The following is a 27,798-nucleotide window of genomic DNA, read 5'->3' as shown; positions in this document are numbered from 1 at the left end:
AATCCGAATCTTCTGTGGTGTATTTCTAGTAAACTTTCATTTATATATTTTTAAGATGGTTGTCATTAGAAATCCAAGCGGTTATATTAAGCGTAAGGGGAACAGATAAATAAACAGGAAAGGGCCCCCAAATATTTTTGAGAACGGGCCCTTAAAATGAAGTTACGCCAGTGCTTTCAGTCTATATTCAAAGCTTTCGACAGTACTCCACAGTACTCGATCAATCAATTCCGCCAGGTCGGTGGATCCTCTTCTCCCAAGTGCCTGCTCCGTCCTCTACCATCACTGAAACAGAGACTTGATTCGTCTATTGACATAAATGCAAGTCTTAGGGTTTAAATGGGCTCCCTCTTATAATAAAGAGACTCCTCCACCTAACCTAGAATTCTTACGCATCCTTGCAAACCCAAGGTTCTTGTATGAGGCATCGCTTGTCTGCTTTACAGCAAGTTGAAAGGGCCCTGAGTTGGAGCTGTCCCCTTTGACCTTGACTTTGGTTGTTCTATACCCCCCAACGTTAAACAAGAAATCTTTTTTCGGAAAGCGAGGCTTCCAACATAGAGCAAACCTAGGTTGTTCCAAGACACGACTAACCTTTTTTCACCCTGTACAATGCCGTTCTTTTAAAGGGCTGACCGCAAACCTGAGGAGGTCCTTACGTTTTATGAATGACCCGATTCTTCTCAACAGGATTTTTTCAAAACCACACGGGCAGGTAGAATGAAAATCAGTTTTGGCACATTGAATTCTGAAGAAGGTACGTTAATTTCTCAATTTTCTGGAATTGAATTTCTCGGCAAAGGTAGGTACATTAAAAAGGTGCTCCCATGAAGTTGATGTAATTTTTCGAAATCTGATTTTTTTAAAACGGCAAGAGGCAAAATGTTTTTTAAAAGTGACAGAGATAGAATGAGTTTTGGTATGTTGAATTCCAAAGAAGATACATTAATCGTTTCAGGGTTTATATGACATCTTGCTGGTGCTCTTGTGAAGTTAGCCATGATTTTCCAAAATCGAATTTCCCAAAAGGGGCAATGGTACAATGCAAATCAGTTTTGCTAGGATGAATTCAGAACCAGTGGTTAACTTCAACCTGTTCATGATGCGAAAATATACCAACTTGGTGTTTGAATGATATCTACCACTGCATGTAGTAGATGGGCATAGACTAAAAGGAGGTAGGTCAAGACAGAGACTAAATGTGTAACATAATATAAAATTATATTTTAGAATATAGGCAAGTTTTTCATAAATATCAGCATAGTAAATTGTTTTTTTAAAGTAAATTAAGTACACACCTTATTATATTAATTAACCTATAAATAGGTAATTGATTTTTGTACTAATCATTCTTTGAAATTTCTCAGCAATTGGAAACAACCGCTGGAAAGTAAAGCCTTACGTAGTTCTTATATACCCTCTTGCCATTTTAAGTAATAAATGTTAAATATTACTTACACGATTATGTACAGTCAGTATAAAATTATTTGTGCAATTAAAATTACAAAAATGACAAGAACAATGACTGAATTGATACTTTAACAAGAGACATAACAATTTGGCATCATTTTTTAATACAGTATGGTGCAGAACCATTAACCACTTAAGTAGTAGTATGAAACCATTCAATTTGTACTATTAATTTAAGTATAAATATATGAGACAAATTTTTGAACATTAAACAGTCCTATATGTCTGCTTATTTAAGTATTACAAGTCTTTTTCATTTCCATATATATATTTCCTAATGTAGGATAGAGACGTATCAGGTCACCAGTTTCAACAAATAGCTGTGTATTGTATTATAACACATACTGGAATGCACGAAGTGCAATTTTTTATACAAGTCTATGTACAAATAAACTTTCTTCACACTAGCGTCGAGAGTTCATGCGGAGAGTTTGTTGTTGCCACACTACTCATGTCAAGCGCCGTGTTTGGCATTCCCGGACTAACGCTACCGCTCGCTTCCCGAGGATGTGACATTTTTGTTAGGTTTAGATTTTCTCCGGTAGGTGGCGTCGTCGTAGACGGCCTCACTAAATATGGGCCATTACTGTGAACCTGCGCCGGTGATTGAAGAAAGTTGTGGTTGTAATTGCTCATGTGTGATTGATTTAACGGAGCGGTAATGTTGTGGAAGGAACTATGTTGAATTGTGGACTGTTCGTGTTGTTGCAGCGCCAGTTCTTTAACGGCGTTCGTTTTCTCACGTTGCCAAATAAAAACGTTGTGCACCATCGCACAACCGCAGAATATAATACCGAGTCCAATGAACACACTTGTGACTATTGCAGGTGTCGAATGGAACTGAATGAACGTGTACAGTATTATACCTATAAAATCAAACAGTTAATTACTTATACAATGGATTAGACAGATGCACTGTACCGGTTAAAAATACTGGTATCGATATGAAGAATCCTCCTACTGCACATATCCTACTAATAGAGGACTTTTGTAAATATTTATTTGTCCTGAAACAAAAATTAGTAGTTAGAATATGTTTTTCAATCTACTTCTACATTAAGTATACAAATTGATGGAGAGTAATTAGTAATTAGTGGCTCCCTAATATTTCTCACGGGAAACGTGCATTTAAATTTTTTCCACTCATTTTGATGACTTCTTGTATCTAAAATCCCTGTGTAGGGGCGGGCGGTAGAATACCCCTATCGCAGAGACACTGCGTGTCGTAAGAGGCGACTAATCAACAGGACCTATAAAACTCGTTTTGCTTTATTGTATTTATCAATGTTCTGCATTGTAGCGAACTATTTTTAGGTTCTAGCGCGTAGGTTTTGCCAGACTATTTCAGGCGCATTCAAACTTTGTCGTTCGGTGGTATTACAAAAAATGCAGAAAAGAGAACTAGAGGTCATTTTAAAAATTGGGCTTGTCCATGCGTTTAAAAATTTGAAAAAAGGAACATTGTCCTCTTCAACACAGTTGCGTCTTTTGCTCCAGTATTGCTCATAACAGTTTATTTACAGTCAAACCGGAACATAACGATTAAATTTTGATTGCACTTTAGCACAGCTGCTTTTCAATTTAGCGAAATAGTGTCTATATGAAAGACATGACAATAATAATATTCTCGTTTATATCATATTGCTCTTAAAAGCGCTGAAGATTAACTGAAAACAGTCTGAAAGCAAATTAAAGGTCCTCAAATCCTCTCAAACACGAAAAACTTGCTTAAAAGAGACTTTGACTACAATGGTCCTGGGTTCGAATCCCAAGTAAGGCATGGCTGTATGTGATTGTATAGTGGGAAAAAGGAAAAAGGCCAACGTGTTTCATTCCTCCGGCACCCCTGACTACAGGGATACCGGAGGCGTGCTGCTCAGGGCTTCCTGGCCCTCTTCAGCCAGAGAACGGGATTGTAAGGATGGGTAAAGTTAGGGATGGGTAAAGTTAGGGTGCTGAGGGGGAGAGTACTGCTCCAGCATTCGCCTCGTAGATTTCAACATAATGCTAGCATTATGCGAATCTACGTATGTCTGAAGAAAACCCCCTGACAAAACCCCAGACAGAGCGGGATTCGAACCCACGACCTCCCGAATAGCATCGGTGAGCGCAACCACTGCGCCACGCGCCTCGGTGTATAGTGATTGAGTGGGAAGAATAGCCAATTAGCTAACACTCCGCCCACTATAAAATAAAAACAATAAAAAAAACATTTTCCAGTTTAGAAACTATCACCGTAAAATACGAGCAATAGTGGAAATGTTAACCTATTACGATAAATGCGAACAATAGTGCGGAAATAAAGCATCGTAATATTAGGCGAATGAACTATTCGTCGTTCGTCTGCGGTGATCGATTTGTGCGCAAATTTTTTAATGACATTGATTGTTACCGTTGAATCACCGTATTTAACAGATAACAGATAAAGCGCGTTTTTTAAACCGAAATAGCTTAGTAAATGGTTGCGTTATAAGGTAGTAGCATGCTATATTTATAGATGTTTTCTTTTTAGGTAGATGATTGATGGGGGGGGGGGGGGGAGGATCTTTACACATAAACCTTTAAAGGTTGCCTGGCAGATGCAAAATCTACGCTATATAATGCAAGAAGAATCAAGCCGCTTCGACTTCACCAATAGATATGTTACGCCCAGACAATTCATTTTGCCTTCGAATAAACCGTTTTCGAGATATTCGCCCTTAAAGTTTTAACATCACCAATAGATATATCTGTTCTTCTAGACGTCCCAATCGCCCTTTGTGAGTACCCTCTTCCGACAATATGTTCTTGCGATATAAGGAATTATTTATATCCAATCTAGTTGGTAGAAAACAGTTCTTTTTGTTGAGACCTATAATTATATTACCACTAAAATAAAATTAATTTCTACCCCCTACTGATCTCGAAAAGGAGTCAGTCAGATAGGAAAGTTACACTTTGTACAAACCAATTCATTTCGGTGAGACTTTTCATTAGAGTATCGTGAAGGGTAGAACGTGTGGTCACCCCCAGCCCCATCCCCCCATGTTCAATAATTTTACTTGGCACCATTAAAGGCATGCGTATGTAAAATCTGAGACCAGTTGGTTGTCCCAAGTTATGCACGTTTTACTTTTAAAAAACAGCATCTCAGGAAATAATTCACCGGGGGGGGGGGGGGGCTTAAGACAGCGAAATATGATGACTCGCTGGCACACCTTTAAGGTATAGGCACCAGCCTGAAGTTTACATTCGTTACATACAAATTGATTTATTAAAATTTGTAATTTCTTGAACTGTGGGGCACTTTTCGAAAAACGATAGGTAGGGGGTTTTAGGTGGGCCCTTGGGTCTCCACGGCGCCCTTATCCTCCGCGTGCACAACTCACTCAATTTTAATATAATAAATCAATTTTGAATTGCAACTTGCATTATTCGTATACCGCGCCATTGACCAAACAAAATGGAATTTCTCGAACTGTGGGTCACTTTTCGAAAAACGACAGGTAGGGGGTTTTAGGTGCGCCCTTGGGCCTCCACGGCGCCCATATCCTCCGCGTGCAAAACTCACTCACTCACACACTTGCGCAATTTGTCAACTTCGGGGACGAATTTGTCGGGGTTTAGGGCTATTTTCCAAAAAGGGGATGAGAATTGGTCCCGGTGCCATCACTTTCGAAGGCCGTTGATTTAAAAAACAAACAAAAAAAACGAATGTAAGTTCAGCCCGATCCTAGTTTTTTTTTTGTTTTCCCGTTTAGGTTGGCACTACCCCAAAAGCGAATTCCCTTAAAAAAAGCGAATGTAACTTCAGGCTGACATATCCGCGCTCGCGGCTCAACGCGAATTCGTTCCCACGCTACTTTTTAGTGCATTTTTTAGGAATAAAAAAACTGTGCTTTTATTTCAGCAAAGTTGATTACGTGTAAAACAAATGCGGCCGAAATTTAAGTTTCGGTGGCTGTAGTTACAAGGGATAATTTACGACTTAGAAACTATTACGGTAAATACGAACAACAGCAGAAGTTCTAAATGCAAAACATTAAAATTTCGTGGCTGAAATAGAGGATATCGTTGCGAAGACGAACAAGTGCGTAAAGTGCGTCACTGTAGCCGTTCATAAATCCTAGTTTGCTTATGTGGTCTAGCGGAATTGAATGTTGCTTTTCATGCAGTTTCATGCGTAATTTCTACTCTATGGCCGCGTTTCAAAAAACTAGCGCTTTCGTGGCTACCTTCCACGGAAGCACTACCGGCCATATTCTTTTTCCAAAACTACGCCCTAAAAGTGGCTTCTAATCGGTTCTACCAATAAAACTCGTCTCCTTTAACCAACCATGTCTTCAGAAAACCCATTTGTCACAAACCTCGACTGGCCTAGTTGAAAATTTCCACAGAGTTGGCAGTTCCCAGGCTGCGTAATAAGGAAACGGATCTGATTCAGCGGGACCGTCACGTACAACCCATTAATTTTGCTTACGGCGGCGCTCATAACTTTTCACACGCAAATACGTAACTTACGCCCTACTCCTAAAAAATCGAAAAAATTTTATTCCGTAACGGACTCCCGTTACTGGGGTTTATCATCTGTCCTCATCTCTCGCTACGCAATTCGTGGTTTGAAGAAATCGGTGATTTCCCACAATTTCAATTGGAACTATAGTCGTCTCGAATCTTTATTTACAAAGCAATATCTTTTGGGAACTAAATTCGAGGCTCGGGAGATCCAAATTCGCCAAATTACGAAACTGATTCCTTAAAATGTTAGGGTCTGTTTCTAAAACCATCCACAGAATTTATTAGATTCTTAAATACGGAATTGCGTAATGACGAGGTTTACACGAAATTAGCATAACATGTGTTGTGCATTACATGCACCAATTAGCTCTTTACTATTTCCGCGTTCAACTACAAAAACGGCTATTGAACCACGCATCATTTAAATTGTTTATTCAATCGAATAGTCTTCACAATAAGATAATTACTTGCATTACGCGCTGTAGTGTACGTGTTAATTACCTTAAGTATGAATTGTAGGATGGTGATAAATAATAATGGGAAAGTAAAAACTTTGTATGCGAATGGATCACTAAATTGGGGTCGGGAAGCGGCAATTTAGGGAAGCGAAATTCACAAAAAGCCACTAAATGTCATGATTTTCTGGGGTCAAGGACGAAGAAGTGGCGAGAGTTCTGCATAAATTACGCGCGCCCATAGTTTTTTCTAAGATATTGACCATTAATTTAAAGTGACTGTTGATTAACTCAACTTACCTACATCTAAGCAAATATTTAATCATTCAGTTTCGGTCATTTATAAGACAGAACCTATGATCACATACTTCCATAAAAAAACTTACGACGCGTTAGTCATAAAAAGTTTGTTGCTAAGATAATAAATTAAATCTGTAAAATTTCGCACACTGCTCCAGCACATTCTTCAACTATTTATCTTCACCACACGGCAAAAAAAATTCATGGAAATCTTTCAACAGTAATGCAGATCAAGGATCTTCTTTGATGATGCTAACCATGACATATTAAAATGATTATTCATATTCACAAGATAATAGACCAATCCGGGACTGTCGTAAGGGCATTTGGAGTCCACGTAAGTCACATCCAAAAATAAAACCAAACGTGTCCTTAGTATTATGGATGTGCAAAAGAAAGAAACTAGTTCTCTTAATTTTGTTTTCGGAGCAGAAGCACAATGACTTCTTCCATTGACACGGCAAGGTTCACCGCGATCCGCCCGCATAAATTAATTTTTTTTTGCGTCGTTGACATTCCATTTTCCGTTCTAATAAAATTCAAAAATATCAGGTGTTTTCCGTTGATGCTATTGCAACGAATTCACATCAATATATATAAACATCGGCGAAGGGCTTTAACAAAGTCCGAAGGGATCCATTCATTTGAATATAGTTTCAAAAATCCATTAAAATTACTAATTATCATGGATCAGAGTTTATGCTTCCAAAATCTACCAATATTGCAAAAAGGTTGTAATTTCTACAGATCAAGTACTTTTGCGGATCTTGAAAAATTACAGTTTACGAGCTCGCCCTAGTGTTTTCTGGAATAATGTATGGGCAAGGCTATACAAAATGCGAAGGAAAAGTCCTAACCAAAGAATAGTGTAGAAATCACGTGTCCACCGTAACGGGTAGTTGTTAAGAGTTCTCCCTTACTGTTTATCTAATAAAAATCTAAATTTCCCACACACATAAAGGAATCGGTACTCTTTTGAATACAATGTTACCTCCAAACTCGAAATACTGATTGATCCACGAGCTGATTGAAAAGCGCAAAAGTTTGTCGATACAAAATCCTAGGTCTGGCATAATGAATGGCACCTTTGATTTTAAGTTCAAACATGGTCCCTCGAAATTACGTAATTCGACGGTAAATGTCAAGGTCGTATAAAAATATGCGCACAATCTGCCGCTTTGACGAAGACCAACACAAAGTCCATTTTTCAAGTTTCCAGGGTCTCAAAATTCACACTTTGTAACAGGTGGTTGCTTTAGACTTTAAAGATTTTTTTCGTGAAATGGACAGGGCCAGGACACTTCGCCGAATGCCCACAACACCGATACGATTTTTTGGTGGTCCATATCGCCGACTAGGGACACTACGCCGACCGCCCCACATCGCCAACAAGTGTAGAAGGGACACTAAGCCGAACGTGACCACAACGCCGACTGCAAAACATTCCGTTGCACCAGATTTGTAGTGGCAAGTTACGTAAAAACCTAATGTATTAATCAAAGTTGTGCATGTAATTTGTTTATATGAACAAAACGGCTACCGGTAAAAAGGTTCAAGACAATTAATTCAAGTTTCCCTTTGCTGTTGAGTATTTATTTGAGAGTGATCAAACTAGGTTTTTGGGTTTTAGATTATAAGACGACATAAAGAAGCAACGTTCCATAAGGTATGAATATGTAAAGGTTATTGATTACTGAGTTAGCCGTGGTATTAGTTAATTTTTTGCAAAAGATCAATTGTTACAGTAACATTTTTATTAGTGCCGTAAAAAATTAAATTCATTTTCTACAAGAGGGGTTTAACCCTTGTAAATGTAATTAGCCCATTACAACTTCCGCTATTGTTCGTATTTATGGTAGTAGTTTCTAAGCAGTGAAGTATCCTTTGTGAAAACTTTAATTCCTTTGTCCGTTTTCGCACAATATTTTCACGCAAATTTTGATTTTGATTTGATTCACCTGCGATTTTAAGTTTGTAGGTTTGACAGGTGCTTGAAACAACTTCGCTCACGGTTCAACGCGCATTTTACAAAAAATAAAACCACCCTACGGTAATTTACACTTTACAAGTGACCAACTCTGGCCGCTTCACGCTAATTGCTTTACGGTTCTCCTCGAACAACCAACTTCCCATTACTACACACTAAAAAAAATTGTCTCAGATCGACCCTTCTTATAGAATGTGGCCTGTAGAATCCATAATTTCAAACAGTTCCAAGATTGGGCTACTAGTTCAAAAGTTACAGCCCTTTGAATTTTCTTTCGAAATTGGTTTTAGTCTATAACTTTTGATGGAACTTTGAATGGATTCTACGCACCAAAATTAATAAGAAAAAGTGTTTTCCCGAGAAATTTTGGTGCAGTCCATTTTTGGTAAAAAAGGAAGGTTATACACTGCCTTTTTTTGAGGCCCGAAAAAAAAATTGTCTCAGATCGACCCGTTTTTTTTTTATAGAATGTGGCCTGTAGAATTAATAATTTCAAACAGTTCCAAGATTGGGCTACTGGTTCAAAAGTTACAGCCCTTTGAATTTTCTTTCGAAATTGGTTTCTAGTCTATAACTCTTTATTGAGAAGTCTGATCGAAAAAGTACGAATCGTTTTGGATTCTACGCACCAAAATTAATAAGAAAAAGTGTTTTCCCGAGAAATTTTTGTGCAGTCGATTTTTGGTAAAAAAAGGAAGGTTATACACTGCCTTTTTTTGAGGCCCGAAAAAAAAATTGTCTCAGGTCGACCCGGAAAATTTTTTTTTTATAGAATGTGGCCTGTAGAATTCATAATTTCAAACAGTTCCAAGATTGGGCTACTAGTTCAAAAGTTATAGCCCATGGAAATTTCTTTCGAAATTGGTTTCTAGTCTATAACTTTTGATTGAGAAGTCTGATCGAAAAGGTACGAATTGTTTGGATTAATTTATGACAATACATAATTATTATTTATCACTCACAATTTATATTATAACTGGAGCCGGAACTTAATACTTAATACACAATTCGATTTGCTTATATAGAAAACGCCCATTTTTCCCGAAAGTTCTCGAACGCTTCAAAATTCTCCCCAATATTCTAGACCGTTCTCGAATAAACCCGTCATATTTCCCGGAAAGAATGCATCACATCCGCTCTCGTTTCTTATGGCCGATGACTATTCTTCTATGGCGCCTCGATGTGTACCGACATTTCTAGAATATTCGCAACAATATTCTTAAAAAATTAATCATTGCAGTGGAAAATTAATTTTAATGAACACCATTAAGAGTTTTCGACCCCTGTATTGTAAAAAAAACAGTTACAAATTTCGCTCAACCGTGGGGCTTAAAAAAAGGACTGGAAAAAACTGGAAATTGCTAGGTTACCTACTTCAAATTACCCAAACACTTCACAATTACCTAAAGAAATATTAGAATTATTGCCAAAATAGTAGGTACGTCGAAGTAGGTGTACACATTTCCGAAAGTGAACTCCAATTCTAATGGAGTAGAGAACCAAATGGATATGCTATATATAACTGGTTGTAGCCTGTAGGACATCTTTTAATATCCATGATAATGATTGTCGCAACATTTCGCAATTATCGCAATTCGTAATTGAGTGCATATAGGAAGCAGAAAATGTATTTTCAGCAACTTTTATATTTCATCAGGGCTGCTACTTGCGATGCTACTTGCTCTAGTATTTCGATTTGTCCTTCAAGATTAGGCACCACAGAATATTCGGCACCTCCCCAGTAAAATGCACCCCTATACATCCGCTCACAAAAATTGTTTCGGGATACTTTTCCCTAAGGAAACTAGGCCCAGGTATAGTGACAGCAAATTTTTCGGGGGGGAATATTCCGGAGGTGAATTTTTGCGGACGACACTTAGAGGAAAACAATTATTGTTAATTCACAGGTTGACCTACTACAAACATAGGAAGTGCAATGCTGACAGTGCTGTCTGTGTGGAATCAAAGACAAATAAGGTAATTCAACTATACGTAATATCAACAGTAGCAATTAATAATTAAGAGCACAACTGCCCCATAAATAGCCAGACTGGCATTAATAATAACATTAGGGGTGTCACATTTAAGAAAAATGCCATCATTCCTCGCACACGCGACAATATATTACTTGTAAATTAACGACTCGTATTAGCGATTAGCATATAAGCAAGTAGGCGTCATAGGCCAGTCAAAATCGACAATAAATCAACAAAACATGATGTATCTCTGATTTTTTAGTATGTTGTTTGGACCCATTAGAGTAGTGTATACTCAAGTTTGCAACTCTCTAAAAGTTGTGGAAAAAGTGTAGTATACGAAAAGCCGCGAAATTTTCGGACTTGTTGCAGTGTTTGCGTTATATTTCCTTAACTATGCATTTTTCGACTTTCGTCATTGTATACGTTTTTGAAGAGTATTAAATATGTAACAATTTGCGCCCAACCCGAGCTCTGTAAGTCAATTAGTTAGTTACCAAATTACGGCACTTTGAAGATAGTCATTTTTTTCTAAAAAGTGAACATTTGAGTTTTACACCTTCTTTAGATCGAAATTGTGGGTAAACTATTGATCCTACGTGTAGAAATTATTAAATAGAAGTTGTAGATAATTTAATTAGCTTTAAGTTAAGCGTAAAGTGGGGTCTGCAGGCCTCGTAGTTCTCTCTAAATCCCAAAAAAACCGATATAAGGTAAAATCGCATTTATCCAGAAATGTTCCAAAAGCTTTTTTCGTACTTCCGGGACTAAAGTAACAACTTCACTCCATCATGACAAGTACTGAAGTGTCACTTTTTGTCCCGCCGGGATTAAATTTAGACGAAAATCCCGGAAGGATGTAATTACTAACAAGGCAATTTCAGTAGGTTGTTCCACATTTTGTATGCGGCACTACTTCTTAAACGCATCGTACTGCTGCTCATATAGTTTTTTGGATTTCGGTGGTATCAATTCTTTACCTACTTTAGCCGCTTTTTATCAATATCAAATGCACCTCTGTAACCCACCACCAAAATTATGACACTAGCAATGACAGTTTCCAAATTATTTTTGTTACCATGGCATAGGGATTGTCATACCAACGCAACGTTCCTATGGTAACTTGTTAAGCAGCGATTTTTTGAAAGAACGCGTTCTCTAACTCCATACAAATTAAGTGTTTCAGTTTCGGAAGTACGAAAAATATCGTATATACCTTGCGACTGAAGTAGTGGTCTTAATCCCTCAGGTAAATTATGGCCCTCCCTTCGGTCGGGCCATAAACTTTACCTTCGGGATTAAAAGTACTACTTCAGTCCCGCGGTATATAATATACTATTATTTTTTTGTTTTTTGGTGTGGTAAAGAAAAATTTAGCATGCAATCATTAAAAAAACGGTGAGGTGTATTTTAATATAAACATAAGTCATAAAAATTGTAGTAGGTGTATAACCAATAATTCAAAGATAGATCAAAATCGTCTCCTTGTTTTGAATGGCTCTGGGCCGTCACTTTCGCTGCAGTCTTTAACAGGCAGGTCCTCTACTATTGGTGGATTGTCGTCGCGGTCCTTTATAGGTAGGGAGTCCAGTATTGCTGGATCGTCAGGGTTGTCTTGAGGCTCGTCATCGTCGCCCTCTTCGATGATGATAAGAGCAGCGTTCTGGCACGTTTCCCCAGCGCAGGTAGCACACATCACAAAGCATTTGAGACCTGCTTTCAGGCAAATACAGCCACCTCTGCATCCCTTTTTGCATTTGCAAGAAAGGAGCTCTGGGGGGGCAAGAAAACAGAAACCGAAAAAAGAAATTACCTGCTCAGAAGTGAAGACTGCAATTTTTCGAAAACTTTTAATGAAGATCAATTAAAATATTTAGAATTGGGTATCGAACCCGAGCTCTATAAGTCAATTAGTTACCGAATTAGGGCACTTTGAAGATAGTCATTTTTTTCCATAAAGTGAACATTTGAGTTTTACACCTTCTTTAGATCGAAATTGCGGCTAAACTATTAATCCTACGTGTAGAAATTATAAAATCGAAATTGTAGATAATTTAGTTATCTTTAAGTTAAGCGTAAAGTGGGGTCTGCAGGGCTCGTAGTTCTCTCTAAATCTCAAAAAACCGATATAAGGTAAAATCACATTTATCCAGAAATGTTCCACAAACTTTTTAACTTTTGTTTTTTGGTGTGGGAATAAAAAAGCAATGTGTCAAATCACTTTTTTGCGGCATAGAGTCAATTTTAAATATCCAACAATTTCATAGATTTAAATTAAGGCACAAATCAAAGTTGAGTAAGTCGTAGATAGATGCCGCAATGATATCATTGTACATAAAGTCCCTAGATTACTAAAGTAACGCGAATAGCAGCCATTTTGGCTCAGTTTGGGAACCGCGAAATTTGAAATTGAACAACAGTTGGAAAGTATATGTATTTTGCAGTCGGTCTTGGATTGTGCGGATACTTTTGGATACGGAAAGTTTTGTGAGCGTATCGTTTAAGCCTTTAACATAACAAGAAAAATATAGTTGCATAGCTTTTTTCAATCGTTTCACGACTCCACATAAAACCTTTGTGTGTACCGAATTCTAAATATTTTAATTGATCTTCATTAAAAGTTTTCGAAAAATTGCAGTCTTCACTTCTGAGCAGGAATTTCTTTTTTCGGTTTCTGTTTTCTTGTCCCCTCAGAGCTCCTTTCTTGCAAAAGGGATGCAGAGGTGGCTGTACTTGCCTGAAAGCAGGTCTCAAATGCTTTGTGATGTGTGCTACCTGCGCTGGGGAAACGTGCCAGAACGCTGATCTTATCACCATCAAAGAGGGCGACGATGACGAGCCTCAAGACAACCCTGACGATCCAGCAATACTGGACTCCCTACCTATAAAGGACCGCGACGACAATCCACCAATAGTAGAGGACCTGCCTGTTAAAGAGTGCAGCGAAAGTGACGGCCCAGAGCCATTCAAAAAAGGAGACGATTTTGATCTATCTTTGATTTATTGATTATATACCTACTACAATTTTTATGACTTATGTTTATATTAAAATACACCTCACCGTTTTTTTAATGATTGCATGCCAAATTTTTCTTTACCACACCAAAAAACAAAAAAATAAAAAGCTTTTGGAACATTTCTGGATAAATGCGATTTTACCTTATATCGGTTTTTTTGGGATTTAGAGAGAACTACGAGGCCTGCAGACCCCACTTTACGCTTAACTTAAAGCTAATTAAATTATCTACAACTTCTATTTAATAATTTCTACACGTAGGATCAATAGTTTACCCACAATTTCGATCTAAAGAAGGTGTAAAACTCAAATGTTCACTTTTTAGAAAAAAATGACTATCTTCAAAGTGCCGTAATTTGGTAACTAATTGACTTACAGAGCTCGGGTTGGGCGCAAATTGTTACATATTTAATACTCTTCAAAAACGTATACAATGACGAAAGTCGAAAAATGCATAGTTAAGGAAATATAACGTAAACACTGCAAAAAGTCCGAAAATTTCGCGGTTTTTCGTATACTACACTTTTTCCACAACTTTTAGAGAGTTGCAAACTTGAGTATACGCTACTCTAATGGGTCCAAACAACATACTAAAAAATTAGAGATACATCATGTTTTGCGAATTTAGCGATTTTTTGTGTCGATTTTGACTGGCCTATCAAGTTTCCTTTTCAAGTCAATATTTGGCGACAAAAAAATTCAAGTTTTGGTCACATATCCCTGAATTTTTTTCTTGATTAAGTAATAAGGTCAGGCGTTAAATGCCAATTAGCATAAATTTCAAATTTTCGCATTTTTAGTCTCAATCTCTCTCTAACTGTAATTTCCGAAAATTGAAACCGTAGATGTCACCCGCACAGATCACACGTTCCCCGCAAAATTATGTTAATTGACAGCAATAAATTCGATTGCTAATGGCGGAAGCTGCTATAGAATTTATAATTAATTTTTGCATCCTACAACCTGGCAGGTATAAAATATGTAATCCAGTTCCAGACATTTAAAACCTGAAATGTCCATCCAAGCTTCTCGATATATACATTCAACGTTTCCTAACTGTTTTAAATTGAATTATAATCATTTTAGCTTTAATGGTGTGCTAATGCAATTTTTTCTAGCAACAAAAAAATTTGAATTGTATACAAAGAAGTTGATTTGGACCACCTGTAAAAACGCGCGTTTGTGCAGTAACATGGGAATGATTGTTTCATTGTATGAAAAAAATTACTTCATTTTTGGAGTTTCAATTGTAATCTCCATGGTAAATCTGGAGAGAAATTTTACCACTATTTTGACATACTAAACTGAAGGCCACCGACCAAGTTTAGATACTAGGCACAACGTCCATCTTGGGCAAACAATCTCAATTTTAAGTACATTAAATTTCGCTACATATACAGATTTTGGCTATTTGCAATCTGAATTCCGCGCATACCAAAGAAACAAAATGCCCTGAATAAGCACTACGGGGGGGCCCAAAAATAACAATACGTGGACTCATATTTAGCTTAGACGATGCTCTTTGCGAGAGATTTACTATCGAATCGCATTCTTTATATAAGCACGTCATTTCTTGTGTCATTAGCTGCACGAATCTTATCACAAATAACTGAATTACATTCCTAGTATCTTACATAATCTGAATCTCATACTAATTATGCTTTCAAATTAACTTAATTGGATCAAGAAGTATTTTAATGCGATAATCGTAATTGTGGATTTAATTTTCGTATTTAATGACTTTTAAGAGAATATGGAACATGAATATGCGTTTAGTTATTTCATTGCAGCGAAATTACCTAAAGGAGGAAAACGGAATTTTGAGATTCTTTATTTACAGGGCCATTCTCCAAAGTGGCTCGCCCCTATAATTTTTGTACACTGGTTTATTATACCACTCACCTTCTACTAGACTCAGACCTCCTAGATGATAGTGTTAGGACCCTAGATTTTACATTGTGCTTGTAGGATTTTAAGTTACACTGTCAGAGATCGTCGTCTGCCAGTTCTTTTATTTGAACTCATAGAGATTACTCCTTAATTAACATTTTGGAAATTAACTCTTCATTTACAATCCACAAACATTTTACAATACATTTTTTTTTTCACTACTACACCACCTCTACAGCTAAACCCGACGGCGCGAAACCTCCCGCAACGTCACCCGACCTCCACTCTTTTGAGCCATGGCTTTGTATGCCATTGTATGTTTCCCGGTAAATGGTGAAGCCGGGACTTGTTTCTACTTACTCTTTTCGTTGGCTGAGCCCTTAAGTTTTCGGTCTATTACAAGCGAACGATAAATGACAGTACTCGAGACCGAGTGTCCACGGAAGCGCGGGCCTGTATTAGGGGATTATCGAGCCTAAAGTTTTTCGATTGTTAAATCTAAAGTTATGTTTATTTATTATTCCTCGATCACTTCAGCAGTTAAAAAAAGTCACCAAATTTTCCTTTCCTGATGAATATTCCATATCTGGTGTAATGTTCCATGGTCCCTGCTTTAAATGTGTAGTGTAATGGATGGGCACTTTGCCGTTACAAAAATTTGGTTTTGAATTTTTATAGGGAAATTTCCACATATACCGCTTCATAGCGAACGTGAACAAAAGTATGTCTAGAAATAAGGGCGATAACAACGTGTGCATTTCCGATAAGAACCCAAGCTTTGTAGGGGATTTTCGGCAGACGAGCTTCAACTTTCAAATAAGTAGTACGTATTATTATTCCTGTGAAATAATTTGCCATAATTGCAATTATTCACAACTAATTTCGCAAGCGATTACGTACCAATTCGTTTGTAAAGGTTTATCTAGGCAATAAGGTTTTTCCAGCATTATTATTATGGTCGGTGTTTCTTGTGAGAACTCAGGTCTAGCCTGGTTAACTAATCGCACGGATTAAAATCAAGTAACGATCAGTGTCTGTGTCTGTGTCTGGTGAAGTTATGTAGGGTCCTAAAAAAAAAAAATCACACATGGGCACAATAAGCCAACGCTATCAGGGAAGAGATTATTATTATTATTATTATTATATATGGATATTTTTTTCGTTTAAGAATTGCATTCGTCGCGAAGTCAACTGTACCATCGAAGTGACCTTTGAAGCTACCACGCACAATGCTCCTTTGGGGGAATGTTTTCAGAACTTTGACACATCTCTATCATTTGACCTACCCTGTCCGTTCTACGCTTTCGTACCCGCATGACTTCAAAAATTTAAAGAAATATTACCAGGTCATCGTTTTTTAATCCCAAATGGTTCCATCCTTGTGTTTCAAAACTGCGTACCGGAGCTAAAAGGAGAATATTTTGAAAGACAATAAAATCAGTTTTTCTGATATCTGAGAAGTTTTTATGATAGTTTTCATTAATTTTTCGGAATCGCCTACGTATTCTAAAATAGTAGCTTGTAAGTTTCAAATAAGTCAAGATTTGATTTTAAAAATTGTATAAATGACTTTTAAAGTATTGTTATTTCAGTTTATTGCCCCCTCATCCCTACCACGTTATCGCACCAATTGTTACCAGAAGAGAATACTGCCCACGACAATAACCGTAAGTTATTTTAAATGTTTTAATTTGTATAAATTAGTGATCGGTTATTTTTAGGATAAGTAGTTTTGCTTGAAGTGATTTTAATATTCCTAAAAGAATCGACCTGAGAAAATTATTTCCATGAAACATATTTTTTATTATATTGATTGATAAGCATTGAATCCAAACAAGGGTTTTTGTTTTACTTAATAAATTCAATCAACTAAGTTCACATGCGTATTCATTTGAGTTCAATCAAACTGAAGCATCAGATTTTCAATTTCAGATTTTCAGAGGAGATAAAGGGCGACACTTCTGCAAGGTAAGGGGAATAAAAAACATTTTTATTACTGAACTAGCCGTGTATAAAATAAAATTAATTATAGTAAAATTTTTGCCAGTGCCATAGAGGTTCAATTTTAAATTATGCAAGCGAGGAATTCGACCCTTGCAAAGGGTAACTAACCCCGTTACAAAAGGGTGAGCACTAATAGGCACTATTCGTAACCTGAGCCCGCTAGGCTGTCTAAATTTGTCTCGATTTTTATATATGGGTAAAATTGCATATGTCCGCTTCATACGGATAGCAGGCTTGAGACAGTTTATTCTCGATAAACGTGCGTGGGTTTTTACCGAGATAGCAGGAAACTTTCCCGCTTCGTTCCGTATAGACGGAGTCGAGATAACGAAAGTTTGGATTTGTTATTGCGTTAGACGGGTCGACGATAGCGAAAATTTCGTTGGTTCCGTTTTGGCTTGGCATAAATAGCGAAGTAATTTCGTTCGTTAATACGCATTGGGAAAGTACATGACGTCGTAATCGTGTTATTGCATTATTGCATTTACGCCTCAATTTTTTATACTAAATTTCAGCAACATTAAATAAAATTTGGTGTTAACGGTAACTGTGTGAGACAATAAACGAAGGACTTTGGTTTCAATCACAAATAATTTCATGCAAGCTATGGAATTATTTCCATAAGAAATATATTGTAAATTTTTTGTTTTGTAATTTGAAAAAAATGAAATGAAAAAAAACTCACCCTGTATTCTAACGGGTAGTCGCTTTAGTAAGTAATTTTTCGAATTTATATTTTGGCACCGATAGGAAGATTTACATAAGTACCGCTTATAGCGAACAGGAACTAAAGTATGTCTGGAAATAAATGGCGATAACAACTCGTGTATTTTCAATAAAAGGTATGCAATTTGAGATAAGCATTGGTAAGACCGTGTGTAAGGGGATTTTAGACAGCAGAAGAGGTTGAATTTTATAAACGTTAGCACGAGTGCAAAAAGTGGTTGTTCCGCGTATTGGCGAAAATTCTTTGGTCTTTGGTTAGCTAAATTGTTTGAAAAATTTAAGCAAGTCGTAGGAAAGTGTTACCAGTTTTTATTTTGAGTGGAAAATTCCGAACAAGAACGTCGCTGCTATTTTCTTCGATCGTGTCGTTTCGAAACTTGGTGACAAAGTGCGAATTACCTGCGAGTTACATTAAAATTGGAAGTTAGCTGTTAGACATTCATTTGCTAATAATAAAAAATTTACGCGAGGGAACATTTTTGGATTGGAGACGTAGAAACTGAATTAAATGTACTGAATTACTGTCTAGTTAAGCACGTTTTGGTGACAATTTATGGTATTAAGAACAAAGTACTTATTTGACACCGTTTGACGTATACATATTGGTTTTTTGAACTGATTCAATAGTCATACAGCCATTGTATCAACCAGGAATTTAAAAAGGGTAAGTTCGTATACGGGAACAGGAAAAGAACACCAAGAGTAAAATAAAGCATATCTAACATTGGAATCTCTCTAGTGACGATAGAAATTTTGTAGTAAATGTCTAAAAATAAATCCTCGAGAACTTGACCTGTGAATGAATCTATCATTTACATTGACGAGCGATAGGATAGGATCCGTTTACATTCCGATTTACTACGGCAGTTTGAAGGATGAACCATAAACCAATTTCTACCCTTCAAGAAAGCCCCCTAAGTAAAAGACAGTGAAACAATTCAGTCTACCTGAATATCCTCCATAAAAAGGCGCCTATTCATCATTTCAAGTTGGATGTAATGGGAAAGATTTCGACTACGAGAAATATGAACTGTATTTTAATTGCTGCGGCTACCTATATTCAAGCAGTATTGAATAATTATAAATCCGGCGAGAACGTTCTCAGGTTTTATTATGTTCATTCAACCATAATTTCCGCCGAGGTAAATGAAACCAATTACTTATTACAATCTAATTATTAAAACGTACGTACTTCGTAATTAAAACGGCCTCCTAATCTTTGAATTCATTTCCTTATTTATACATATTTAACTCAATTACTATTATTAATCGGTCATCTCTTTACGAGTCTCTTTATCTGAAAAAGTTACACGAGTTAAAGGCAAAAGTCGATTTCATAGTAGTAAATAGTACCGTTACATGTAAGTAGCTGTGTGTTTACCTGAAACAATTTCAGGTGCACCGTAGGAATTAAATTTAGTTGGCCTCTTAGGTAGTCGTAATTGATAATAATCCCCCGTGATAGTTTAGTGCTCGGTTTAGTGAAAAACCGTTTAAGGTAAAACCAAAATTTCGCCGAGGCAAAAAGTAGCATTTTTCTGCTCAAGACCAGCTGGATGAATTATGCAGTCCCTATGAATGCCAATATTTGAACTGTAGGCACTACAGATTGATCGTACAATATTATCGATGTAATCTAATTATCTAACGGGTTTATACAGTGCTATTTATTAAGAAGTAGACATAGGGATTTATGTGTATTGTTTTTCTCTGTGTCTACTTTTAAATTTATTTATTATTTATTTATTTGTTTAGTCAGATACCATACAGAATACAATTATTCCAATTACATGGCACTGGGGTGCTGTACTTAAAACTAAAACTACACAGTAATTACGATCTTATATGACTAATTAATTCATTCAAAGAGCCGTGAAATACATCGATGTCTCTCTCACGGCACTTCTTATTTAAAGCCAACAGGCTCCAAAATCTGTTCTGAAGAGCGCTGAAGTTTATGCAATCAAAATAAGGTCTTAAAACAAATAAAGAGCTGGTTGTCACATTACTTAATTTCAATATTGTTACTTTGGCTTCCGTATTTTTAACTTCCTACGTGCACGATGTATTCAACTCAAGAAAAATAAATAAATGATGTCAATTGGTATAGTGCCGGTAACAGTTTAAAAAGCGTAAGAGATTTATTTTCATATTCAAACTAATTAATATGACAGCCAGATTTGTTTAAAAAAGTTATTTCGGATGCATAAAATTAGGCGCTCTTTAGAAGAGATTTTGTCTTTTAAAAGTAGACATAAGGAATAACAATAACATAAATCCCTATGTCTACTTCTTAATAAATATCACTGTATATGTTACCTGGTGCCATTAAGTTATGATCTAAGGAAAGGTAAAATGAAAACAAGTATACATTGTGCAGATAAAGCACATTTTTTTTAAAACCGAAATAGCTTAGTAAATGGTTGTGTTATAAGGTGATAGGATGGATGTTTACTTTCTTGGTAGATGATTACTGGAGAGAGGAGGCTCTTTACACATTAACATGAACATCTATCTAAAAACCGCCTGGCATACATTCAAAATCCTCCCACACTCCATTCTGCAGATATTTGCACGGAATAGGTATTGCCTCATCCTGCCTTTTATGAGTACCCTCTTCCGACACTTCGTTGTCAAGGTACCAATAGATGTGTCGTCCAGTCGATTCATTTTACCCTTGAGAGTACTTTCCTGCGACGAATCGTTTTCGAGATATTTGCCCAAGTTTTGACATCACCAATGAATATATTTCTCCCAGATGTCCCAATCGCCCTTTGTGAATACCCTCTTCCGACAATTCATTCTGGAGATATAAAGGAACTCGTAAAGGAATATACGATCACGATAAGGGGTCGAGGAAGAGGATTATGGTTGGGTTGGTAGTAATGAATTGCTTTCGTTGGTACCTTTCATTAGAGTACCAGTTCCACTAACCCCCCCCCCCCCCCGGACTCCTTTTAGCGGCGTGTATGCTTTTTCCAAATCGCCTGGTTCCCTCGCTCGCTCGATGGCTGCATGTCTAACGGTTTAAAAGAGAACGGATGGACCGATTACGTTGAAATTTTGCAGTTGGATTCCAATTTGTAGATCGGAGATCGTCAATTGGCAATGTAGGGCAAAAAATAAAGAAAGCCCTTTTGACATCTCCGTCAGTTATGAACCGAATTGCATAAAATTCAAACTGAGCATAGTCAGTGTCATATCAAAATGTAATTTATTTATTTATTGTCCCTCGTGTTCTGGGTCCTCCCCTCGCCCTCCCATTTACAGAGAGATCCGCATAATGACCTTTTGACATCTCCGTTCATTATTAACCCCATTACATTAAATTCAAACTGGATACAGCTTTTGCGATATAACACAAGGGGGGGGGGGGGAATCCTTCGGCGCCAAACCGCAAGAAAAATACGATCTTACTACTGTACTAGGTATATTCAAATGAATCATAGCAGTTTAGATGATTATACATTGAAGGCAATGCAAAAAATAACCAAATGTCATTATAAAAAATGCACAGTTTTGGCGATATGGTCAAATTTTCATTTTTCGAATTTTGCATACCTTTACAAAAAAATTAATAATTTCACTAATATTGAAGGTACTCGAACCGTTGACACGGCGTTCGAAAGAAGAAGTATGGGGCTATCGTGTTTCACTTTGTGCGCCAGAAAATAATTCAAAAGCATCTACGCAAAACGACACTAAAGTGAAAATAAAATAATTAATCCAAATGGGCGCAAAATGGGCAGTTCTCGGTGAAATTCTTTGGACTTTTTGTTAGTATAAAGTAAATGATTACAGAATTTGTGTAAAATTGAAACAGAGTCGTCGTTTGCAATCCATAGCATTAAACGAAACGCGATTACACACACGTGCGCAATACACAACTTTCTTATTTGTGGAGGAATTTGATCGTTTTTTTTTGGTACGTTCCTTTAATAAAAGTACATTAAATGAAAGTGTCAAAAATCGGATTCAACTTTCGTACTTGAGGAGCAATTTGATCGAAATTGTTATGGTATAGGTTCTTCTAATAAAAGTCAAGTATATATTACACCCCAAAACTGAAGACACAAACGTAAAATACGCGATTTTTGATTGCCAAATGTGCTCGCTCTAGCTAGGGTATTCTTAAAATCTTTACCAAAGTATTCGATGAGATTGACTATCAATATATTGGTGCTTTTTTGAACCGAATCAAATTTCTTTTCGCTTTTTTCCATGTTTAAAATCGAGTTTAAAATATTCCACCGACACTAAAGCAACTACACAATCACATAAAAAAAAGTTATACAACGGTAAAACCGAGGGTAAAACAATAAACAACGGCGACTGCTAATAAAAATGGAGTGATAGGTCCATGGACCTATCTAGTTCATTTAAAATAAACCGATACAACGAAATATCGAAGGATCCTCAGTATTACAATCACTTTTAACGACAATTTATTTTAATCTTACAAAATACATTTTATAGTTAACAAAAATGCATCAAATTCATGTCTTGGGCTTTGAGATAATGCTCTTGGTTTTTTTCCCAACGATCTTGGTGCATAAATAACGATTTTGACATGTTTTGATCAAAATCCATGTGGTCCATAAAAATAGATCAAATTCATGTTTAGATCATTGAGATAATGCTCTTGATCTTTTTCCCAACGATCTTGGTGCATAAATAACGATTTTGACATGTTTTGATCAAAATCCACGTTTTCGCCAAAAATTCATCAAATTCATGTCTTGGGCATTGAGATAATGCGCCTAGTCTTTTTCCCAATGATCTTGGTGCATAAATAACGATTTTGACATGTTTTGATCAAAATCCACGTGGTCGCCAAAAATGCATCAAATTCATGTCTTGGGCATTGAGATAATGCGCTTAGTCTTTTTCCCAACGCTCTTGGTGCATAAATAACGATTTTGACATGTTTTGATCAAAATCCACGTGGTCGCCAAAAATGCATCAAATTCATGTCTTGGGCATTGAGATAATGCGCCTAGTCTTTTCCCAACGATCTTGGTGCATAAATAACGATTTTGACATGTTTTGATCAAAATCCACGTGGTCGCCAAAAATGCATCAAATTATGTCTTGGGCATTGAGATAATGCGCGTAGTCTTTTTCCCAACGCTCTTGGTGCATAAATAACGATTTTGACATGTTTTGATCAAAATCCACGTGGTCGCCAAAAATGCATCAAATTCATGTCTTGGGCATTGAGATAATGCGCGTAGTCTTTTTCCCAACGATCTTGGTGCATAAATAACGATTTTGACATATTTTGATCAAAATCCATGTGGCCTCAGAAAAATAATTTAACATTTTTGAATCACACACATGCGGTTATCAAACGTGCACGTTATCAACTCTTTCAGCATCAAGATAATGCGTTTGAAAGCTTTTACAACTCTAAATTCATGTGTAAAGAATAATTTTGGGTACATTTTGTTCTAAAACTTTTGACCGAGACCACAGAGAAGAGTTATATTGAATTGTTACACATCTAAGAGTCATAGGGAATAATCTAGCGAAAGTCCGAACTCGATACATGACCTAGGGAATGAAATATGTTAATTTTTATTATATTGAGTTCGCAGTTTTTCCTGTTCCCGATTCACTCGAAGTCGTATAACTTTTGTTCCTGTTGAACCAGCTTCCTGAAAATCAATAGCGTCCGTTCTTAATGTCCAACGTACCCGTATACCAAATTTCAACACAATCGGCCACTTTTAAAAAGAGTTAGAGCGCACACGGACGGACGGACGGACGGACGACAATACAAAACTATAAAGGATCTGAGGATCCTTAATAAGTGTATTCAGTACTTAATTGTTACATAACTTGGTACTAAAGAAAGAACGCAAGGCGCTTCGACCGCGCAGTGTGCAGATCTCGCAACCCCCCCCCCCCACCCACGACGTGGAGGTAAAGTCGTGTGGACGTAGCGGGCGCAACGGGGGGCGTATGGAGGTACGGTTTTTTACGTTGGCCTCGAAGGCGCTTCCGAGGTGGGGAGGGGAAGGGGGAGGGACGCAACGAGTTGCAATTTTTGTGCGTGCGGGCTTCGCAGTTGAACTGCGCTTTGGAGGCGTCGGGTCGCCCCCCCCCCCCCCCAATTGCTTAACAAACTGCACTTTTTAGCGCATTTTTTAAGAATTAAAAAAAATATGCTATTGTTTGCGTTTTGTCCGTCCATCCGGACCCATTTCTACCGTTTTCAACTACTTCTAGGGGAATGGTCCTAGAGTCCTGAAATTTTTTGCAGTAGGTGGCTTATACCAAATTTCGCTCTCTAAAAGGGGCTCTCCACGAATTATTTCCTGAAGTGCTGTTTTGAAAGTAAAACGTGCATAACTTTTACATACGACAACAAATTGGTCTCGGGGGGGGGGGGGGGGTAAACACATGTTCTACCCTTCATGGTATTCTAATGAAAGGTCTCATCGAAATAAATTAGTTTGTACAAATTATAACTTTCTCGTGCGACTCTTATTCGCGATCAGTGAGCGACGGGGCCTGAGGGGGGGGGGGTAAAATTAATAATCTCTCATTGTATTCTAATTAAAGGTCTCAACGAAAAGAACAGTTTTCTACAAACTACTGCCCTTCTTTTTGTCCTCTTATCAAAGTACGGGGTGAAGGGGGAAGTGGAACTAATTTTATCCTTCATGGTACTCTAATGAAAGGTCTCAACGAAAGGAATGAATTTATACTAACCATAGTCTTCCTCCTCGATCCCTTGTCGTGATCGGTTATAATTCCTTATATCGATTTGTCAAAGGAAAGTACCTACAAAGGACGATTGGGACGTTCGGAAGAAATATAACCATTGGGCATTTAAATAAAATTTGATACATAGCCACTTAGTTTCAAAATTTGGTTTTGCGCATGCGCAGTGCCAACTTTCTTATTTATGGAGGGATTTAAATGAAATTTGCAATAATAGCAAATGTAGCGTCATTTTCCAAATTTGGTTTTGCGCATGCACAGTGCGAACTTTCTTATTTATGGAGGCATTAAAATGAAATTTGATACATAGCCACTTGGAATAAAAGCAAATGTAGCGCCATTTTCCAAATTTGGTTTTGTGTAGGATGTGCAGTGCCAACTTTCTTATTTATGGAAGAAATTTCATAGGGGTGTTTAAAAAAATGCGCTTTACCTGCACAAGGGTTGTGCACAATTTGTAGGTACTTGTTTATGGTACGTTCCTTGAATAAAAGTAGGTACATTAAATGAAAGTGTCAACAATGGTATTGCGCGTGCGCAATAGACAACTTTCGTATTTGAGGAGCAGTTTGATCGAGATTGTTATGGTAGGTTCCTCTAATAAAAGCCAAATATAGATTACACCCCAAAACTGAAGACACAAACGTAAAATACGCGATTCTTGATTGCCAAATGTGCTCGCTCTAGGGTAGTCTTAAACTTTTTACCAACCTATACGATGAGATTGACTATATTGGTGCTTTTTTGAGCCGAATCAAATTTCTTTATTCCCAACGACACCTAAAGCAACCCGAACTACATTTTCACAAGTCAGGCAAAAAAAATTGCTTACAAACGGCACTCTTCTCTTATTTTGGCGGTTATTTCGAAAACGACCAGGGTTAGAACGATGGCGTTTTTTACGTTGAATTCCTATATGGATCGGCCGCGTTCTAGAATCGACGGCGATTTGAGCTCGCACTATCCCGCCCCCCTCCGCTACGTAGAGGTGAAGTTAACATGCCGTAGCGGCAGAACGGGTGGACGTATTGATGTGCGGCATTATGCGCTGGCCTCGCAGTTCGATTGCGCTTCCGAGGCGCCGGGTCGCAACCCCTTCCCGCCCCTCACATTGCTTATAGATGGCAACTTTCTTATTTATAAAGCAATTTTAATGAAAATTGTGTGGTAGTTCCAGGCCCCGGGTTATAAATGGGATAATTGGGCTACAGCCCAGGGCGCTACTTTCGGGGGGGCGCAAAGATTTGCTAGATTATATTTTTTTGCATTGTTTGCAATTCCTCTTATCTGTGGTTCTTGGTGAATTTTTTTTCAAAATCAATACAGATAAATACTCCTATGAAACTTGGTCAGTAAGTACGTAATTTTACTATTACAAACATTAGTTACGGGGGCGCCGAGCTAAATATAGCCCAGGGCGCTAAAACACAGCCCGGGGCCTGAGTAGGTCCCTCTAATAAAAGCAAACAAAAGCGTACTGCGCATGCGCAAAACGCAACTTTTTTATATATGGGGCAATTTGAACGAATAAAAGCAAAAAAATGCATGCGCAAAAAATCGTCCTGCGCACACTACGCACGCGCAAAACGCAACTCTCTCATTTATGCAAGTAAATGATAAGGTGTACAATTAAAACAAAGTCGTCGTATGTCATTATAGCTTGGAAGGAAATGATTTAGCACACAGTATCCAAAACCAAATAGGTCTATATTACACTGAAGAAATGAAGACACAAACCTAAAAAATACCCCATTTTTGGCGAAATTTGTGCGAAATAAACTCATGCCAGCGAATTTTTACCAACCTATACGATGTGATCGGCTAAAAATGAGACTATCGATATATTGGTGCTTTCTTGAGCCGAATCAAATTTCACAACTCAACTACATTCTCACAACAATGCTATACGGTAAAACAATATAAAACGGCGTATGCTAACAAAACAATACATAAGGAATGGCGTACTGGTTAGTAGACCACTACATCCGTTCCAACATGCTTACAGGGCTGGTATGTCCACGGAGGAGGCTCTACACAGTTTGGTGTGCAGGCTGGAAAAGGGAATGTCTTCCGGGGGGATAGCTCTGGGAGCGTTTTTAGATATCGAGGATGCGTTTAACACCACGTTCGATTCGATTAGTGAGGCTGCTGAAAGCTTTGGTATTGATGGGTCGATCGTAAGATGGATCCGAGCCATGCTCAAAAGCAGAGTCATTATATCCTCAATTGGGATGACGGAGATGAGCTCATCGGTTACTAGAGGATGTCCGCAAGGTGGGGTGTTGTCTCCACTGCTGTGGTGCCTGGTACTAGACGGGCTCCTCCGCACCTTGAACGAGGGGGGAGCGTATACACAGGGATACGCGGACGATCTCGCGATCGTCATAACTGGGAAGTTTCCAAACACCGTGAAAGAGCTCATGCAGGGGACTCTTGAACAGGTGGATAGGTGGTGCAGTAGCCATGGCCTTTCCGTTAACGCGGAAAGGACCGAGGTTGTTTCATTCACGAATAGAAGGAGAGCGGATCTTGCTGGGCTCGCTCTTCGAGGACGTCAACTGGATCTGACCAGGTTAGTGAAATACCGGGGACTTATCATTGACATCCGCCTGACCTGGAAAGGTGAGCGCATAAGCAAAAAGGCCATGGGCATGTAGAAGGGCTTTTGGTTGTACGTGGGGCTTGAACCCTCGACTGGTATACTGGCTTTACACTGCAGTGATAAGGCCAATAATACTGTATGGTGCA

General features: G+C 37.7%; 1 protein-coding gene across 1 annotated transcript in view; it reads right to left on the bottom strand.

Annotated features, from left to right (window-relative positions):
* Window positions 1-1,204: 1,204 nt before the first annotated feature.
* The window catches only part of LOC116165687, a 40,223-nt gene continuing 13,629 nt past the window's right edge, over window positions 1,205-27,798 (bottom strand). The window contains exons 3-4 of the mRNA XM_031480341.1: window positions 2,392-2,477; window positions 1,205-2,336 (exon numbers count right to left, since the gene is read on the bottom strand). Of these exons, the coding sequence (XP_031336201.1) occupies window positions 1,870-2,336; window positions 2,392-2,477 (553 nt within the window). The 3' untranslated portion in view covers window positions 1,205-1,869. The remainder of the gene's footprint in view (window positions 2,337-2,391; window positions 2,478-27,798) is intronic.

This window comes from Photinus pyralis, unplaced genomic scaffold (assembly GCF_008802855.1).
Source record: "Photinus pyralis isolate 1611_PpyrPB1 unplaced genomic scaffold, Ppyr1.3 Ppyr1.4_LG3a, whole genome shotgun sequence".
In the NCBI taxonomy this organism is placed as follows: domain Eukaryota; kingdom Metazoa; phylum Arthropoda; class Insecta; order Coleoptera; family Lampyridae; genus Photinus; species Photinus pyralis.
The sequence above is the reverse complement of the archived record's forward strand: the minus strand, read 5'-3'. Positions and strand labels throughout refer to the sequence as shown.